Below are 20,797 nucleotides of genomic sequence, written 5' to 3' on the forward strand. Positions count from 1 at the left end.
ACTCCTGGTATGTTTATACATACCATTATGCCCTGAATGTTGGAGTTCACTTTGGCAGACACAAACCCCATTTCCATATGAGTTGGGAAATTGTGTTAGATGTAAATATAAACGGAATACAATGATTTGCAAATCATTTTCAACCCATATTCAGTTGAATATGCTACAAAGACAACATATTTTATGTTCAAACTGATAAACATTTTTTTTTTGCAAATAATCATTAACTTCAGAATTTGATGCCAGCAACACGTGACAAAGAAGTTGGGAAAGGTGGCAATAAATACTGATAAAGTTGAGGAATGCTCATCAAACACATATTTGGAACATCCCACAGGTGAACAGGCAAATTGGGAACAGGTGGGTGCCATAATTGGGTATAAAAGTAGATTCCATGAAATGCTCAGTCATTCACAAACAAGGATGGGGCGAGGGTCACCACTTTGTCAACAAATGCGTGAGCAAATTGTTAAACAGTTTAAGAAAAAACTTTCTCAACCAGCTATTGCAAGGAATTTAGGGATTTCACCATCTACGGTCCGTAATATCATCAAAGGGTTCAGAGAATCTGGAGAAATCACTGCACGTAAGCAGCTAAGCCAGTGACTTTCGATCCATCAGGCTGTACTGCATCAACAAGCGACATCAGTGTGTAAAGGATATCACCACATGGGCTCAGGAACACTTCAGAAACCCACTGTCAGTAACTACAGTTGGTCGCTACATCTGTAAGTGCAAGTTAAAACTCTCCTATGCAAGGCGAAAACCGTTTATCAACAACACCCAGAAAGGCCATCGGCTTCGCTGGGCCTGAGCTTATCTATCATGGACTGATACACAGTGGAAAAGTGTTCTGTGGTCTGACGAGTCCACATTTGAAATTGTTTTTGGAAACTGTGGATGTCGTGTCCTCCGGACCAAAGAGGAAAATAACCATCCGGATTGTTATAGGCGCAAAGTTGAAAAGCCAGCATCTGTGATGGTATGGGGGTATATTAGTGCCCAAGACATGGGTAACTTACACATCTGTGAAGGCACCATTAATACTGAAAAGGTTTTGGAGCAACATATGTTGCCATCCAAGCAACGTTACCAGGGACGCCCCTGCTTATTTCAGCAAGACAATGCCAAGCCACGTGTTACATCAACGTGGCTTCATAGTAAAAGAGTGCGGGTACTAGACTGGCTTGCCTGTTGTCCAGACGTGTCTCCCATTGAAAATGTGTGGCGCATTATGAAGCCTAAAATACCACAACGGAGACCCAACTGTTGAACAACTTAAGTTGTACATCAAGCAAGAATGGAAAATAATTCCACCTGAGAAGCTTAAAAAATGTGTTTCCTCAGTTCCCAAACATTTACTGAGTGTTGTTAAAAGGAAAGGCCATGTAACACAGTGGTGAACATGCCCTTTCCCAACTACTTTGGCACGTGTTGCAGCCATGAAATTCTAAGTTAATTATTTGCAACAACAAAAAAAAGTTTATGAGTTTGAACATCAAATATCTTGTCTTTGTAGTGCAATTGAATATGGGTTGAAAAAGGATTTGCAAATCATTGTATTCCATTTATATTTACATCTAACACAATTTCCCAACTCATATGGAAACAGGGTTTGTATCACCTGCAAGGTGAAGTATTACCTTCCTGTAATGCCAAATCTATAAGACACAAAATACAAATAAAACTAGATGTGTTTTTCAAATAAATCACTATATGAGAAACGGTGGAGACTACAAAAACACAACAAAGTGAATAAAAAGCATGTCCTTCCGTAGTCTTTGTTAAACATGAACACATGCGCACATACAGCAGGCTGGTGTATTCCTACAGTATATTAGACACCATTCATCCAAGAGAAGAGACCTCATGAGAATGGATTTACATTTATGAATAAGCGCCGGTTGACCTTCAAGTGAGGCACACATGCAATGACTGGTCCAGAAGACGACTCACCACACACTTCATCAGGTACATCTGCACAGTCTCAATGAGAAACAAAGTTCCAGCAAGTCAATGAAGTCAATTTCGGCAAAGATGTGTGTTTAATTCTTAATGCGGCATCGGGTGTATTTTTAAAGACACACCCCCCACCCCAAAAAAATCCCCTTGTCGCTCGCATTTGTGGCTGAAATTCAAGGATATAAAACATTTAAAGCCCTTTTCTAAAAACGAAGCAGATGACTCACTTGGAAGTCACGAAGCCCTCTGTGTTTCTATTACGCTGCTCCCTCTGGCCTTGATTCCCTCGGATTCTCTCGTCTATTCAAAGCTCCTTGTTGGTACCAGTGAATGGAAAGCGAGGTCCTTGTGCTCCAAGTCAGGGTGCTTCCATTTTTCTAAGAGGATATTCCTCTTTTTTTACATTCTCTCTCAAGCTGAGCGCGGAAAGATGAGGGCATTTCAAGAACAGCCCGTTTAGTCTTTCTATGATTTATTTCAAGAGGCTTTGTAGCATTTTTTTTCTTAATTTTCAAACAAGTATAAAAATAAGTTAACCGTGCTTAAATGTAGAAAAACACAACAATAAAACAATTAACTGTATTAAAAGTGAGAGTGCGGTCTTACAGATTTATGTAATTTCCTTCTTACTTACGTTCTACTTTGTAGTAGCTACTAGGGTTGCTTACACGTTAAATTTAAAATTTTCACAGTTACAGCTTTTTCCATTTACTTACACACATTTTTACTACCTTTGTGTCTTTTTTCAAAAGGATTTACACACTTTTCCAAACACAACATTGAATTTTCTGATTTCTAGTTCGGCACGATAACCTAAATAGACACAGCTGAATCTTATCGATTGATTTCTCGAATGGGATCACTTTATTCTTACAGTTTTTTTCCATTTGCTTACACACAATTTTACTAACAGTGGGGGGTTTTTTTTCAAAAAATATACACATTTTTCCAAACACCACATTAAATATTCTTAATTCCTAGATTTTTTTTGGCAAAATGACATACTTCGGTGAAAACATATGCCCATTCATCAAAATAAAGCAAGCATTTGTAAAAATGCAGTTTTTATTGTCATCTCACTCACACAGACTTCAAATAATAAGACACTATTTTAGTGAGTTACCCAGAACAGTGATAAATACAAAATACATTTGTAAAAAAAAAAACTATTTTACTATACAAAATCACGTTTGGAGCATTTTGCCCGACCTTTTTAGCATATGTGATGAATGATTACTGTAACTTGACAAAATATATTGGCAAATCCATAGCAATCGTCATTGTTTACTTTGAAGTTGGCCTATACGTAAGGACCTAAAGAGAAAGTAAACATATCCTGTAATCTTTTCAAGAACTGCTCAACAATGATGCTGCAAACTGAAAATATTTATGTTTACCGCAGTCAGGTACACTAACGTATCACAGTAGTCAACAATGACATGCAGTACAAATTAAAATCTGAGACAAATAAAAAGGTTTGAAAAAAAATCTGGAGATAAAAATTACAAATGGAAAAAACTTTATAGCCTTTTGGCTTTTTGTGCCATCCATTTGCCTTTTTAAAGCATTACATGGATTCAATTAAGATGTCAATAAACTTCTCAATCAATCAATCAATCAATCAAACCCACTTGTATTTTCAATGTATCACCTGTGTGTCTTTATAACCTGGTGGATGTGATTATCCAATGTGTTCAATTGTGTGGTCGTTGGCAAACCAGCCCTTTGGATTGACCAGGAAATAACTTCACAATCCTTATCTTTGTGTAAGGTGTAAAGATTTGTCTATCACAATCCTAGAGTGTGTGTAAAGTGTGAAAATGGGTGTATCACAATCGTTATCTGTGCGCAAGATGTGAAGATGTGTGTATCACAATCGTTATCTGTGTGCAAGATGGGAAAGTGTGTGTAAAGCATTGTGTGTAATATTTAGCAAAAACTGTGAAGCAGAGTCTATGCCTAATATTAGGCAAATCTGCACAGTGGTTGTGTTTACTGTGTGTAGACTTTGTTAACTCTGTGAAAATGTAAAATTTAATGTGTAAGCAATTGGAAAAAAACTGTAAAAATAAATATTTGCAGTTTGCAGCATCATTGTTGAGCATTTCTTGAAAAGATTACAGGATATTTTTACGTTCTCTTTAGGTCCTTACGTATAGGCCCACTTCAAAGTAAACAATGACAATTGCTATGGATTTGCCAATATATTTTGTCAAGTTACAGTAATCATTCATCACATATGCTAAAAAGGTCGGGCAAAATGCCCCAAGCATGTGATTACTTACACTAAAATAGTTTTTTTTTTTTTTTTACAAATGTGTTTTGTATTTATCACTGTTCTGGGTAACTCACTCCAATAGTGTCTTATCATTTGAAGTCTGTGTGAGTGAGATGAAAATAAAACTGCATTTTTACAAATGCTTGTTTTATTTTGATGAATGGGCATAGGAATTAAGAACATTTAATGTGGTGTTTGGAAGTGTGTATATCTGTTGAAAAAAAACAAAAAACACATAGTTAGTAAAATTGTGTGTAATCAAATTGAAAAAACTGTAAAAATAAAGTGATCCCGTTCGAGAAATGGCCGCTTCGGCTACAACACCCTCAATCGATAAGATTCTGCTGTGAATATTTAGGTTAATCGAGTGTAGACACATAAACCGGTAGTCGCGCCGAACTAGAAATCAGTTGACGTTTTTTGTCTTTAAAAACGACACGAGCCAGGGTTGTCCGTGAAGAGTCATGCGTTTCTAACGGTAATTATGTAACTCGAGTCGAGAACAGACGTAGAAACATGTACTGGGTGTAGCGCGAGGCTAGCAATTAATAGACAGTTTATCTTTAAAATAACGGGAGAGTCAGGTCCACCCGCCATTTAATTACCCGCAAGATACGCAACGTCAGCACGGCCGACCGTCAATATTGGATCATCCCAAGGAATGGAGGTTCAGACAGATTCCCAATTTGTCTTTCTTTATTTCACCAAATGCCACGGTCTCGTACACCGGGCTCAATCTCAGTGTCCTGCACTCTTTTATCTATTTCATTCATTCAAACTACTTTCAACTGACAACAAGCTTTCCATACACTTAGGTAAAACAGAATCCATCCTGTTTGGGTCCCACATCAACCTTAAGAAAGTCAGTGACTTCACTATAAAAGTGGGTGACATTGTTATCGCCGGGAAGGATGAGGTCACCTACCTACGTTCCATTCTAGAGGCTAATCTTTCCTGTGATAAAATGGCAACCAAGGTAATCAAAAAGGTCAACCAACGAACGAGATTTCTCTATAGAATCTCCTCTCTGGTCAACAAAAGCACCATGAAGATTCGATTACGCATGCACCTCCTGGTACCCTAGCACCTCCAAAACCCTCAAATCTAGACTCCAAACATCCCAGAACAAGCTAGTCAGATTACTTCTAGACCTCCACCCCAGATCACACCTCACTCCTACCCACTTCTCCAAAGTGGGCTGGCTCAGGGTGGAGGACAGAGTAAAACAACTAGCACTGAGCCTTGTCTATAAAATCCGCTACACCTCCCTGATACCGAAGTACATGTCAAACTACTTCCTTAAGGTAAATGACCACCATAACCACAACACCAGGGGGAGCTCCACTAACCACGTTAAACCCAGATTCCGATCTAACAAATGTCTTAACTCATTCTCTTTCTATGCCACATCAATGTGGAATGCACTCCCAACAGGTGTAAAAGAAAGGGCATCTCTATCCTCCTTCAAAACCGCACTAAAAGAACACCTCCAGGCAACTTCAACCCTAAACTAACATCCTCCCTTCCTCATCATACCTCCTCGGATTGTAAATAATCAAATGTAAACAATCAAATGTAGTCACTTTTTCTTATAATTTCTGATCTCTCTCTCTGTGTCCAATACTTGCTGTACATATGTACCAAGTCAGACCTACACTGTTCCAATGTCAATTTCTCTGATGATGCAATTGTTGATGACTGAAGTTCTGATACCAACCAAACTTAACCCCCCGCCCCCCTCCATATCCCACACTCCGGATTGTAAATAATGTAAATAATTCAATTTATATACTGTGATGATTATCTTGTGTGATGACTGTATTATGAAAATAGTATATATCTGTATCATGAATCAATTTAAGTGGACCCCGACTTAAACAAGTTCAATAACTTATTCGGGTGTTACCATTTAGTGGTCAATTGTACGGAATATGTACTTCACTGTGCAACCTACTATTAAAAGTTTCAATCAATCAATCAAAAACTCCACAACACACCTCACTTCCCATCCTTGTCCCGGAGGTCCCACCCCAAGCTGCCTTTGTGAACCCTCTTACATTCATTGTGTGGTCCAAAATAATTCACTTGCGGTTGGGTGTGATCACCAAATAAAAGTTAGTGTAAGGAGTTGTCTTCTTTAATTCAGGCAGGACATTGCAAAAGAAAATTACTTCCGGTGTTTCGCTCTGGGATTTCGGCCAAAGTTGTTAAATTTCAAAGCCGGTGGAAGAAACTCAACCTTTTAAAATACTACAAGAAGATGTATTTGCTAGACAAGCCACACTGTACTTTTGGGTGTCTCACATTTTTGGGATTTAAACTACTATGGTGCTGTAAAATGATTAGAATTGTAATTATAAGATTGCTTTGGGTTCATTTTGATTAAAAATCATGTTTTTTTAATCCATGATAACCATGTTTCATTGTGCACGAGCAAAGAGAGTCAAGAAAGAAGTGAATACAGGGTTGATTAATTGTAATTAATCACAATTAAATAGCATTCATTTGTAATCTATAAGTGTTTAATTTTGCATGAGCCAAGAGAATACACTGTACGTGCACTTAACTTGTTTATTAAACACAATCCACTTCATGTTCATGTTTCTAAACTAATATTCATTGACAATGTGGATTTAAACCATTTAAACCAAAACAAAGGTGACATTTACATCATAAAGGTTATGCGTCCGCCATATATTTAACTATTTGTCTGTACTGATGTCCTTATTTTAACAAGTAACATTGGGTATAACAGAATGCAAAAACCCTAGTTTTAAAATATATATAAAAAAAAAAAAAAAATTCAAACATATATGAATATTTTCTCACGGCTTACAGGAGAGTGTAGGTTGGCAAGCTTAGCACTATTCATCAGGCTAAGCACGCAGGTTCTTATCAGGATTAAAGCGTGACAGCCAGGGTGCAACGAGCTGGATTCCAACCTGTCTTTGGAGTTAGCGTCAAGGCAGTGTGAGCAAATAGGCATAAAATAGAAGGAAAAACAGAATAATGCCGTCTTATTGTTGGCTTCTTAGGCTCCATTTTGACACACCATCATGTGTTCAATGTGCGTAGAAACTGCATTGAAGGAGTATTTCTGTGTATACTGTGTGCGATCCGTCGATAACAGGCAATCGTTTGATGTTTTCCAGGCTCGTTCCAGTTCATTGTAGGAGATATTTGTATTTTGCAAAACAAATATTTGTTTTCAAAATATCTTACTTTGGCTAAAGCAGGGGTCGGCAACCCAAAACGTTGAAAGAGCCTTATTGGACCAAAAATACAAAAAACAAATCTGTCTGGAGCCGCGAAAAATTAAAAGCCAAGTCTTATAATGAAGGCAACACATGACGTACGTGTCTATATTAGCTATAACAGCCTACTATCAAATTGACTATGTGTCGCAGGCTGAAGCAAATCTTCGTTGACAGAAATGTTGAAATGTAATATTTATTCTACACATTTTTACAACATTAGACACCATTAGTAAATCAGAGGCTACTTAGAAGGCGAGATAACTCCTGGAAATGACTGGCTTTTAATGGCCAAAAGTATAGATGTGTGTGCCCAAGTTAAAGAAAATGGCAGGCTGTCTTCATTTGATAGATTTATTACAATCTTTGGCAAGCGGGGTAACGTTTGCTGTGGTCTGGAACAACATGGCACACAAACAACTATCAGAAATGCAGCCAGTATCACATACAGATAATGTGTCATGAGACATGCACAACTAAATTATATATAAAGATGATAAAAGTAAAGGAAATTAAATGATCCCAAATATACCTACAAATGAGTCATGATGATGCAATATGTACATATAGCTAGCCTAAATAGCATGTTAGCATTGATTACCATACCAAACATGACTGATTAGCACTCCAACAAGTCAATAACATCAACAAAGCGCACCTTTGTGCATTCACGCACAGCATAAAACTTTTGGTGGACAAAATGAGGCAAAGAAGGAGTGGAATATTTTACATGTAAACAAACTGTTGCGTCACAGTCCACACTATGATGAGTTCAAGAACCGCCGAAATTAGTAGGACAAAACGAGTGAAGCATACACACAAACATATTAAACAGTGGGCTTTCTAACAATTGGGAAGATTTATGTCATGTTTGTCCTCAAACAAAAAACATACCAAAACAAAAAAAATATATTTTCCCCCCCTCTTTTTCCATTTTCAATATTTTTTAAAAAATGCTCCAGGGAGCCACTAGGGCAGCGCTAAAGAGCCACATGCGGCTCGAGAGCCGCGGGTTGCTGACCCCCGGTCTAAATAAATAGACATACATAAAACTAATGTCCACTGCAGTGAATGCTGTGTTTTCAGTGTTGCATGCCACTATAATAACAATTAATTGACATTTTCTTGCAATGGCATACGCAGTAGTGTTTGAGTGACAGTGCCACCTATTGGCCTTGCATTTCAATTACAGTGTTTTAGCCATTCAGGTTCATTTCAATAGGGAATGTTTTTCAATGCAAAGAAAATGTTTTTAGTTGGTTGTAGGGGGCACTCAAACTCGCGGTTCCATATTTTGCCGCCCTGTACTTCATTGAATGTATTGCGGTCTGCGCACTGTGGGTGGCTAATCGTATAATACATTATTGCCATCTTGAATTCTGCTTTAAAGAATACTAAATACAATACGGTACAACCACAAAAATTACAGCACAACAAACCCACATTAGGACACACAAAGAGCAACTTCCTATAAGCAAGCAGAAGTGTTTCTGACCATATCCTGGTGAGCGTAGCAGTGTCAAAATAGGCAATTTTTATATTCAATTTTACCTTTATATGCCTTCAGGCTTTCTGTAGTTTAGGGTCTATATAGCTGCTGGTACCAGTAGTTAAGAAATGTAGTCACGTAGTTGAAACGTGATACTGAAGTGAACTCAAACTTTCAGCGGCTCCCAGCTAAATTCAGTTTGAGACCCTCGCTTTAATGCAGTGGTGGCCAAACATTTTTGCCTCAAAGGGCCAAAGTGAAAATGTGCCTATGGTCTGGGGGCCAAATAGGGATGCAACAGCACCATGAGTGAGGCATTTAGCCTCATACTGCCATATGTAAATATAAGGTAGAAGAGATTGTCACACAAACGGTGTCTTATTCAGTTAACATGCAACTCTGCATCTTCTATGTACATTTTTAACCTCAAAACATCCAAAAAAAGTAATTTTTGGCAGATTTTTGCCATTTCCACGTATTGTTCTGTAACCAGGGCAGCACGGTGGAAGAGGGGTTAGTGCGTCTGCCTCACAATACGAAGGTCCTGAGGAGTCGTTAGTTCAATCCCGGCCTCGGGATCTTTCTGTGTGGAGTTTGCATGTTCTCCCCGTGACTGCGTGGGTTCCCTCCGGGTACTCCGGCTTCCTCCCACCTCCAAAGACATGCACCTGGGGATAGGTTGATTGGCAACACTAAATTGGCCCTAGTGTGTGAATGTGAGTGGGAATGTTGTCTGTCTATCTGTGTTGGCCCTGCGATGAGGTGGCGACTTGTCCAGGGTGTACCCCGCCTTCTGCCCGATTGAGATAGGCTCCAGTGCCCCCCGCGACCCCAAAGGGAATAAGCGGTAGGAAATGGATGGATGGATGGGTTCTGTAACCAGTTCCTCTTTGATATTTCATCTGATCGCTTTTAAACTTGACCCATATTAGACATACGGAGGATGCCAAATTTCAAAGCGTTTAGGTTTTCATTATAGGACGTGGGCGAATCATTGCGACCAAGATTATCCTTTTCCAAATACCGTAGAGCAGGGGTTCTTGAATTCAAACGTAACTAGTTCCCCTGTAGAAAAACAAAAATTATATAGATTTTACGACAAAAAATAAAATGGCAGCTCAGTCACTAGAATTTGACCATAACATTTACGGTGTTTTTACACCAAATTACTGCAGATTGAAAAACTGTACCACGGTGACTGAGCTGCCAGTTTTTAAACGTAAAGTCATGGCCATTATTTTTACAGTGTGTTGCGTCCGACCAGTCTTCCTCTCAGGGAATAAAACACACTGGTCAATCCCAAATTCTTTCGGATGACATATATGTTGAGTAAGAAGGACCACCAAGAAAGAATAGCAATATAACCAAGTTTTACTAAAGCTTTAGGAGACCAGCCCTACAGTGCAGCATCAAGAAGCGGTCTAAAAATCAAACGGAAAGAGTCATCTTATTTAGTATGAAAACAGCCCCTCCCGCCCAGAAAGAAATACATCCTTTTTGTTCTAAACCGATAAGGCCTCCTCCACAAAAAGGGAGTTCATAATACTCCCAGTAGACATTCCAGCGCCTTCAAGGTGAAACACAGAGTTTACTAACGAACATAAGGAAAAAGCACAAAGTGTACACATGGGAAAATATTAGCTGCTTCAAACATGACTATGGATAAAGAAAGAACACTTAAAAATATATATGCATTCTCCACAAGTGCATTACAATATTTGAAAACAGTACCACTTTCATATTTACTGCAAAATTCTGGCGACTGAGTTGCTACTTTTTCACCATAAAATCTGCGTTCCCTGTTTTCACAGCGCATGAGTGGAAAAACTGATGAGTTCACAGTAAATTTCTGGCAACTGAGCTTTTTAGATTAAAATCTACTGACTTTTTTTTTTGACAGTTTAACCTTGCGGATATGCCATCAATGATTGTGCACCTTGAAAGAGGTCAGTATGAATATGTATTACAATTGGTAGCCACACTTTGGTGCGCCAAAATTGGCCCGCGATCCCTACTTTGGTTATCCCTGCTCTAGTGTGTCAATGTGCTCACCCAATACATACTTGTATGTTTCTTTTTGAAATGACACGTGTGTCGACACAGGCAGCTTGTCTTTGACTTTTCATTCACGCTTAATGCACTCGGGGGTGTGAGCGCAGCTTTCACTGCATTTTTAATCCCGACAGAGAATTTATTCCTCCCATATAGCAGCCTTTAATCTACACGTCTATGCAGCATTGTCTCATCCGCCTGGTGCTTTTTTTGTTTTCCTTCTGAGGTATTTTGTCTTTGTCATAGTGTTGGTTTTATATCCTCCTGAGAACAAGTGTCCTCCGCAGTGGACACATTTGTTTTTGGTCTGTTCTTTTGTCTGAGTTACACATTTTGGGGGAGTCAAACCTGTTGTGAAAAAGACAAATGTCCACTGCAGAGGACGCTGGCTCTCATGCGGACATAAAAAGAACGATATATTGTTTGAAGTCTTGTAATGATGAATTGTTTTGCATTAACACTGCTGTCGACTACTGGATCCCAAACACACTACACCAGTGCCCCAGTATTGGAGTCAACTTCCACTTCTGATTCACAGATATGTGCTACACCGACAATGTTGTGCTGTTTTCCGCACACCAGGATGCAATCACCAAAGCATTTTTAAGATTAGCGGAAGAAGCCTTGCTCCTGGGCCTTACCGTCAGCTACGCAAAGACAAAAAAAGACTCACTGTCTGACTTTCGACCACCCCCCCACAGCAGGTCATCGTCATCACCATCACCATCCAAGACTTTGTCTATCTTGGATCCAAAACTGCTAGATCTTCCTTATCGGATTCTGAAGTTGCACGTTGTCTACAGCAGGTTTATGGTGACTCCAAAGAGTCTGGCGGTGTGCAGAGACAGGAACATCCACAAAGATCCAAGTCTTAGACTTAGACTTAGACAAACTTTAATGTCAGTTCCTGCGTGGTGCCAGTGCTCTTGTACGGATCTGAAAACCTGGACTCTTTCCACACAAACTTCTCGCCACCTTGATATCCACAGGATCTGGCTCCGGAACATCATTTGCATCCAGTGGTTCCATTGTGTCAATAGGGATGGGTACTGAATTCGGTACTTTTATAGGCACCGACCGAATCCCGTTAGTACTAACCGTGTATCGGACACAAGCGCTCAGAAGGGACTCAGCCATACTGCCTCTGTGTAATATTGCAATTTCCCATGCCAACAAAGCAACTATGCCTGATAGAAAACGCTCGGACCGCTGCTGCCCACTGCTCCCCACTGCTCCCCTCACCTCCCAGGGGGTGATCAAGGGGATGGGTCAAATGCAGAGGACAAATTTTGCCACACCTAGTGTGTGTGACAATCATTGGTACTTTAACTTTAACTTCAAACATACTCTTCAAAATGCGCTAGCTCAATGTTATTTTGCATTGAATTTGCCATATACATGCTGATGGTTAGCATTAGTAATTTTACATGGCAATTTCAACACCTCCACATTTGGTAGTCAATACTACAACTAAGCTGCATGTTACTACAATCAAACAGCTGGTGTGTATATAATACTTACAGTGTAAACACTTTTGGGGTATTACAAAAGACTAGAGTCAGCTTAATGGCAAAGACTACATCGTCTACTATATAATACTTGCACTTGAATCTTGCAAATGAGACTCATTAGCGATTTTACATGGCAATTTCCACGCCTCCACATTTGGTAGTCAATACTACAACTGAGCTGCACGTTACAATCAAACATCTAGTTGCGTATGCAATGCTTACAGTGTAAACACTTTTAGGGTACAACAAAAGACTAGAGTCAGCTTAATGGCAAAGACTACTCCTTGACTAGGCAACACACCATAGCAGACACTCTACTGCCATCTAACGTCTTGGAATTGCAACTGCATGCAAAGTTAAAGTTAAAGTACCATAGGTCGTGAGTTCAAACCCCGGCCGATTCATACCAAAGATTATACAAATGGGACCCATTACCTCCCTGCTTGGCACTCGGATAGAGACTCAGAAGTGTAAGAAATTAAGATGTACAACTGGACAGTTATCATTATCAGCTCATTGTTATATATTAAATGAAAAATAAGGTTTCTTTAACAAACAAATGGACATTAATTAACAAATTAACACAAATAAGTACCGTAGAGTCCCGGTATTGATTCCCAGGTACTGAAAATTGGTACCATATTGTTTCAAATGTGAAAGGTACCCATACCTATTCGTCAACAATGATGTAATTTATTCAAACGTGGCTTGTACCACAACCATTTCTATAGAGAATAGAGCTGCGATTCCTCGGCCATGTCGCCAGAATGGACGACAGAGTCCCAGCCAAATAGGCTCTCACGGCATGTGCACTTCCACCATCCATGTGTTGGCGCCTTCTCGGTCTGCCTAGGACGGGCCAGATAACATTAACCAGACTTCATCACCCTGGCCCAGGACCGCCCTGCCTCCGGACAGCTGGCCGCCACGGTCACCTGATGGCCAAGCGAGGTTTCAGTTCAGTTCAGTTCAGTTGTATGGAAGACAAACTCGGGGATCCATGCAAAAGGTTTAATTGTTCTAAAGCGTCGAAAAACTGAGCCGGTCTTAATGACTTAGCTGCCTCGTCAGCCAAACTGGACGAAATCTAATCCATTTTATCTGGAGTTTCTTCTCTTTGGAGTCATTCAAAGGCTTTGTGTCTTTTGAAGGGAAGCGGGATGCGTTCACAGGCTCAATTTATTTATTATTTTTGTCTAATACTCTCAATAGCTGCAGGCTGTCTGCATAATTGAGCCTATGAAGATTTTGTGTGAAAGCAAATCACAGCTACCTTATTGATATGCTTGCACATTTCAGTCTCTTTGACTTGTTCAAATAAATCGCAGCGAGACATTTTTCATCCTCATTTTAAGAGTTGAAAGTGTCATACTGCGGCATAACCATACAATTATTATTTTGTCCTTTTTTTTGGAACTGAACCTTACAATTTAGGCGAGAACTGTTTGTGCTAACTACTTTTCTTTCTTGTGTTTTAATCTGCATTCCAGAACACGATAAGCACCGCTTATGCAAAAGCACTGAATACATGAATCTTCACTTCAAAGTCAAATGGTTCCACAATGAGTACGTGCGCGAGTTGCCAGCCTTCAAGGGGGTTCCGCCGGAGTATTCTCTGTAAGTAATGAGCTATGTTGGCATGCAAACACACTGAACTGACATACAAAATGAAAACATGTATGAAATAATGCTGTCACTGTTGAAAAAAACCATAGATGGGACGGTGATGTGAGAAAATTAGGACACCCCAGGGGATCCCTGTTCTTACTTTTGAAATGTTGTCAAAACATGCTCACAACCATGGAAGTGTAGGTGTTGTCATGTCTGTTAATCATGTTTTGTTTAAGTCATGTTCTGTTTGGTTTTTGGACACTTAGTTCCTGCTTTTTCACTCTTGTTTTGTCACCATAGCAACCATTAGTTTTCCCCTGTCCTCATGTCACGCACCTGTCTCACGCTTTGCACTCGCACACCTGTCACTAATCATGTCACTGCTATTTAAGCCTGTCTGTTTCTGTTGATCGTCCTGGTGACATTATCTATCCTTTCTACCTCTGCTACCTTTCATGCCAAGCCATAGTTCCATGCCATAGTTTTCATGCTGTTTCACACCACAGTAAGTGTTGTTTTCGTTTTCATGTTCATAGTCTCTCTAGTTTTGTTTCATTAGCCAAATTTGCTCTCCGCCATTGTGCGCGCCTTTTTTTTTGCTTCCTTTTTTGTAGTTTGTTAGTGTTTAAAATAAAATATGTACATACATTCACGCCTTGCGAGCGCCAACTTTCCTTTGCATTCCGGGAAAACAAACCCCAAGGTCCACGTATTGACAGGTGTAGTTTGTGTCCTGTCATTTAAACACGTAAGATATGAAAACTGTTTTCATGAATGTTAAGATAAAATACATATTATTGTCTGATAATACCGTTGCTTGAATCAAAATAATAATGCTCAAGACAGGGGTGTCCAAACTTTTTCCACTGAAAAATTTTGATAATTTTTATTTTCAAAACAAATACCGTATATAGATATCTTTAAAGGGGAACATTATCACCAGACCTATGTAAGCGTCAATATATACCTTGATGTTGCAGAAAAAAGACCATATATTTTTTAACCGATTTCCGAACTCTAAATGGGTGAATTTTGGCGAATTAAATGCCTTTCTATTATTCGCTCTTGGAGCGATGACGTCACAATGTGACGTCACATCGGGAAGCAATCCGCCATTTTCTCACTTTCGTCGGTGTGTTGTCGGAGGGTGTAACAACACGAACAGGGACAGATTCAAGTTGCACCAGTGGCCCAAAGATGCGAAAGTGGCAAGAAATTGGACGAAATTTGTTCAAAATACGAGGCTGTGGGGAAAGCCGACGAAATGATCAGTCGTTTGTTCCGCACACTTTACCGACGAAAGCTATGCTACGACAGACATGACAAGAATGTGTGGATATCCTGCGACACTCAAAGCAGATGCTGACACCAACTCCAAAACTGGACAGATCAGCTTTCAGGAAAAGAGAGCGGATGAGGGTATGTCTACAGAATATATTAATTGATGAAAACTATATTCATTACTCGCGGTTTTATGTAAATTATTATACATAAACTGTGTTTACCAATAAGTTAGCTTAAAAACATTTATTTATTTTTCAATCATTCGAGTACATTCGGGTGGTCTTGTGTAATGCAGTATTTTGTGTCTATTTAGGTATGGTTAACCTGAGTGCTGAAATCGTGGAAAAATATATGTTCTTAGCGCGCCTGAAATGGGCTGTCTGCACTCTCAAAGTGCATGTTGTTGCCAAATGTATTTCATATGCTGTAAACCTAGTTCATAGTTGTTAGTTTCCTTTAATGCCAAACAAACACATACCAATCGTTGGTTAGAAGGCGATCGCCAAATTCGTCCTCGCTTTCTCCCGTGTCGCTGGCTGTCGTGTCGTTTTCGTCGGTTTCGCTTGCATACGGTTCAAACCGATATGGCTCAATAGCTTCAGTTTCTTCTTCAATTTCGTTTTCGCTACCTGCCTCCACACTACAACCATTCGTTTCAATACATGTGTAATCTGTTGAATTGCTTATGCCGCTGAAATCCGAGTCTGAATCCGAGCTAATGTCGCTATATCTTGCTGTTCTATGCGCCATGTTTGTTTGTATTGGCATCACTGTGTGACGTCACAGGAAAATGGACGGGTGTATATAACGATGGTTAAAATCAGGCACTTTGAAGCTTTTTTTTTAGGGATATTGCGTGATGGGTAAAATTTTGAAAAAAACGTCGAAAAATAAAATAAGCCACTGGGAACTGATTTTTAATGGTTTTAAGCCTTCTGAAATTGTGATAATGTTCCCCTTTAACTTTTAGGGCCCCCTTCAAACCCATAAATGTCTCTGTCATAAAAATGTCAAAAACAAGTTAAATATTATTATTATTACAACTTCAGGTTTAGCTGTCAATATGAAGTAGTGTTGTCCCGATACCAATATTTTGGTACCAGTACCAAAATTATTTCGATACTTTTCGGTACTTTTCTAAATATAGGGGACCACAAAAAATTGCATTATTTGCTTTATTTTAACAATAAAATCTTACGGTACATTAAACATGTTTCTTATTGCAGGGGGGAGGTGGCGGGCCGGTACTTTTCAGAGGCGGTATAGTACCGAATATGATTCATTAGTATCATGTTACTATTCTAATACCGGTATACCGTATAACCCTAATATGAAGTTGGATTTGTTGTTTTAATGACCTTTTTGTCAAATACATCCCTATATTTTATGGCAAAACACAAAATATTCATTACTTTCTCGCAAAAAATGTTAAAAAGTGGAATACTTAAAAGGTGCCATATGTAGTAATGTGGCCAGAAATGGTACTGCAATCACAGTCAAAATTCTGTAGTGCCCTCCCACTCTCCATGACTGAGGTTGCCAGATACATAGCCGAACTCTAAGAAACTTCAAATGGCAATCGGCGAGTCCTACGCTGTAGGTTTCTCTTGTTTATGCTTCTTGCAAGATTGTTTACTAATTAATTATGCCACATTTTACCATATGTTTACCATGAATTGATTAACGTGGACCCCGACTTAAACAAGTTGAAAAACTTATTCGGGTGTTACCATTTAGTGGTCAAATGTACGGAATATGTACTGTGTAATCTACTAATAAAAGTTTCAATCAATCAATGTTTTTGTAAAGTTACGCAGCAATATTTTCATTGGGAGTCGAGACAGATTGTTGGCATTACCCTGCTAAAATGTCTAGTTTGACCGCACAAACCACCATCAAAATAATTATATATAGTATAATATAATATATTATATATCGCAGAGGCCTACTTTGATGGCAAGCCAAGACCAACGGTAAAATCACCGCCACATTTCGTTCAGCATAACTCCATGTCGCATCCAACCTGACGCACTGCATTCTCTTCCATGTACGCACAACACCATCTTTCAGTGCAGAGTGCGATTCTATGAGCCAACACACGTTACACATAAACCACATTATGCATAAATCATATAGCCTACTACCATGTCAATACACAAAGTAGAAAATAATTACATGTAATGCATTATATTGTGCCAAACAAATACCCCCCCCAATATGTGCCTGATGCACATACAGTACCAGAAACCGCAATTAGCCGTGCTAATGTTGGAATGCATTTCCTCAGCGTATCGGCATATTGAGAACGAAATAGGTACTGACACTATCCATATCCACATAGGTTTTATTTGTCGGAAATATATTTTGCCCGTTCAGTTGGATGACACATCGACATACAGGCTAACGGGCATATATTTCCCCCGTTAGCCTGTATGTGCCATTGACCGGGCTAGCATGCTAAGCATTCGTTGCACAAACATACTAACTTTGTTAGACAAGATCATAGACTGTATTGGACAATATAGTTTACATACGAAATATCCATTTCCATTTATTACAAGTAATAAGAAAACTTAAATGCCTTACTTACCTATCAAGGAGGAAATTAGCAGATTTGGCGTCAGATTAAAAAAATCTTCTCCACTTTCAATCGTCTCAATCTTTCAAAAGGTATCACCGATACAAATCCTTGTTCTGTTCCTGGCTTTGTCATGATTTTAGATTTACTAAGGTCTGACATGTTTAGGAACTTTACCAGTGGCAGTAGTTCGACAAAGAGGGTGGTGCGTAACTGGCAACCTGGATGTGACACACTCACTGACTTGCTAATTGGTCAAACGAAGCATCGAAATGAAAACAAAAACAAGATTTTGGGGCTATAAATATAATTTTGAAATGAGCATATCTCGGCTGAACTACTGTTATCAGTTATAGAAGTATTCGAAAAGAACATAACTTATCGATGCCTTTTGACGTATCAGGGCCATTTAATGATGACTTGACATGAAATTATTACCGTATTTTTCGGAGTATAAGTCGCACCGGAGTATAAGTCGCATCTGCCGAAAATGCATAATAAAAAAGGAAAAAAACATATATAAGTCGCACTGGAGCCCGGCCAAACTATGAAAAAAACTGCGACTTATAGTCCGAAAAATACGGTACATACGGAACCTTTAATGTGAAGTACTTGGTCAATAATTCATAACACTATTGTTTTTAAATAATTATTTTTTGAGCAATTACATTTTTTATTTTATTTTTTTAAATACCACTAAAATTCTTAGGGATCCAAAATGGCCCCCTCTTATAAAAGTGTTAAAAATAAGTCATACATTTGTTTTTTTTACTTTCAACATTCAAGTCCCTAGATAAACTTCAGATTTATCAGTCGTTTTTAATTTTTTATTTTGTTTTATGCCCTTTTTGTCAAATAAAGCTATGGTCTTTATATGACAAACTACACATAAAATATGCAATATTTCCCCCCCAAAATATTTCAAAATGGAATATTTGATTTGAAGTAATTGGAGTCATTAATAGGTCAATAATTCATAACAACTGATTTTGATTGATTTTTTTTTTTTTTTAACAATGACAAAGGAAAATTTTAAAAAGAAAGGAAAGGAAAAACAGCCTGCATGGCAGCTTTGTTTTATTTGAGTCAACATTGCAACTTTTCCATGTTACATTTAACTTGTTTGTCCTTTTATTTCACTTTTTTTTTTGTAATATTATTTTAAGGACGGGCCGCGGGTCGTTAAAAATTACCTGCGAGCCGCACTTTGCACAGCACGGATTTAAAAACAATTTTGCATCCCCTATCAAAACTGCAAAATGGTTCGTTCAACCTCAATGGCATTCACACACGGCACCAGCATTTTTGGAACAAGGATAAAGTGATAGAAGAAAGATACAAGTACAATAAGTATCTGTGGCAAAATTGGAAAACTTTATGTACACGTTTCACTTTTGCATCTCATTGCACATAATTGTGGTGTGGTCAAGGACCCTCGATTAAAGTTGGAAACAGAGGCATCACTAGGTTTTGAAGACATGGGAGGCTTAACCCAGAGGAGATGCACTAAAAATAATGTAATCATCCATCCCCATCCATTTTCTACCGCTTATTCCCTTTGGGGTCGCGGGGGGCGCTGGAGCCTATCTCAGCTACAATCGGGCGGAAGGCGGGGTACACCCTAGACAAGTCGCCACCTCATCGCAGTAATGTAATCATAATTTAAAAAATATTATTATTATGATTTCTATGACCTAATAATAATAATCTATCATGAATGAGCTAATGTCTAGACTAGACTAGACTTCCTTTTTATTGTCATTCAAATTTGAACTTTACAGCACAGATAAGAACGAAATTTCGTTACATAAGCTCATGGTAGTGCAGGACAAAAAAGCAATAAGGTGCATATATAAATAAATAAATATATATAAATAATAAATAAATATATATAAATATATATAAATAAATAAATAGATTACTGTACAGATAAATATATTGCACTTTTTCACATGTGTCCACGTTTATGGATGTATGTTATATTGTCTTTTTTATTCCAGCGAGTTAATCCATTTTGGGGGGAGTTGAGGGGATCATTTAATTATGATGCGTTCAAGAGTCGTACGGCCTGAGGGAAGAAGCTGTTACAGAACCTGGAGGTTCTGCTTCGGAGGCTGCGGAACCTCTTTCTAGAGTCCAGCAGTGAAAACAGTCCTTGGTGGGGGTGGGAGGAGTCCCTGGTCAGGCTTTACACTCTGAAGTAAATAAAGCCTAAAAAGATTTAAAAACATATTTAAGTGAATAATGACAGGTTATATGATTAATTAAATTCATATTATTGCAACTTTATATTGAATTTGTTGGCACTTTTGTGAAAAAAACAAAAGCCAATTGTTTTTGGGGGGTTAACTAGATATGTTCTAGATATGTTAATTCCATTTTTTTAAGTTAAAACTTTAAGGTGTTATGTATTTTTTTTAAATGGTTTCAACCAAATCAAATCAAAATTTGTCAAGACTTGGGCCATGGCTTGGTTTGTTCTCCCGAGGTGCAAGTGATTTGGACCAGATGTGGCGTGAAGGTGAATACATGATTTATTTAAACACTATAACTACAAAAAAAAGTACAAACGAAAAGCGCGCACAGTGGCGGAGAAACGACTTGGCTATGAAAACAAATACTTGCACCAAGGCAGAAACTATGAACAACAAAAAACACTAACTGTGGCTTAATAAACAAAAACTTACTTGGCATGGAACCGGCATGAAAAAAGAGCAGCAAGGGTCTTAAGGGTGTGTGGAGAGTGTGCAGAAGCATAAATGTGGGATGTCGTCAGCA

The 20,797-nt window shown here is 38.6% G+C and overlaps 1 protein-coding gene across 3 annotated transcripts in view; it reads left to right on the top strand.

The window, feature by feature from the left end:
* Positions 1–20,797, top strand: part of LOC133608863 (protein unc-13 homolog C) — a 384,474-nt gene that overhangs the window by 289,132 nt on the left and 74,545 nt on the right. For all 3 annotated transcript variants that reach the window (XM_061964459.2, XM_061964461.2, XM_061964460.2), the window contains exon 19: positions 14,037–14,163. In XM_061964459.2, the coding sequence (XP_061820443.2) occupies positions 14,037–14,163 (127 nt within the window). The remainder of the gene's footprint in view (positions 1–14,036; positions 14,164–20,797) is intronic.

This window comes from Nerophis lumbriciformis, linkage group LG06, assembly GCF_033978685.3.
Source record: "Nerophis lumbriciformis linkage group LG06, RoL_Nlum_v2.1, whole genome shotgun sequence".
Lineage (NCBI taxonomy): Eukaryota > Metazoa > Chordata > Actinopteri > Syngnathiformes > Syngnathidae > Nerophis > Nerophis lumbriciformis.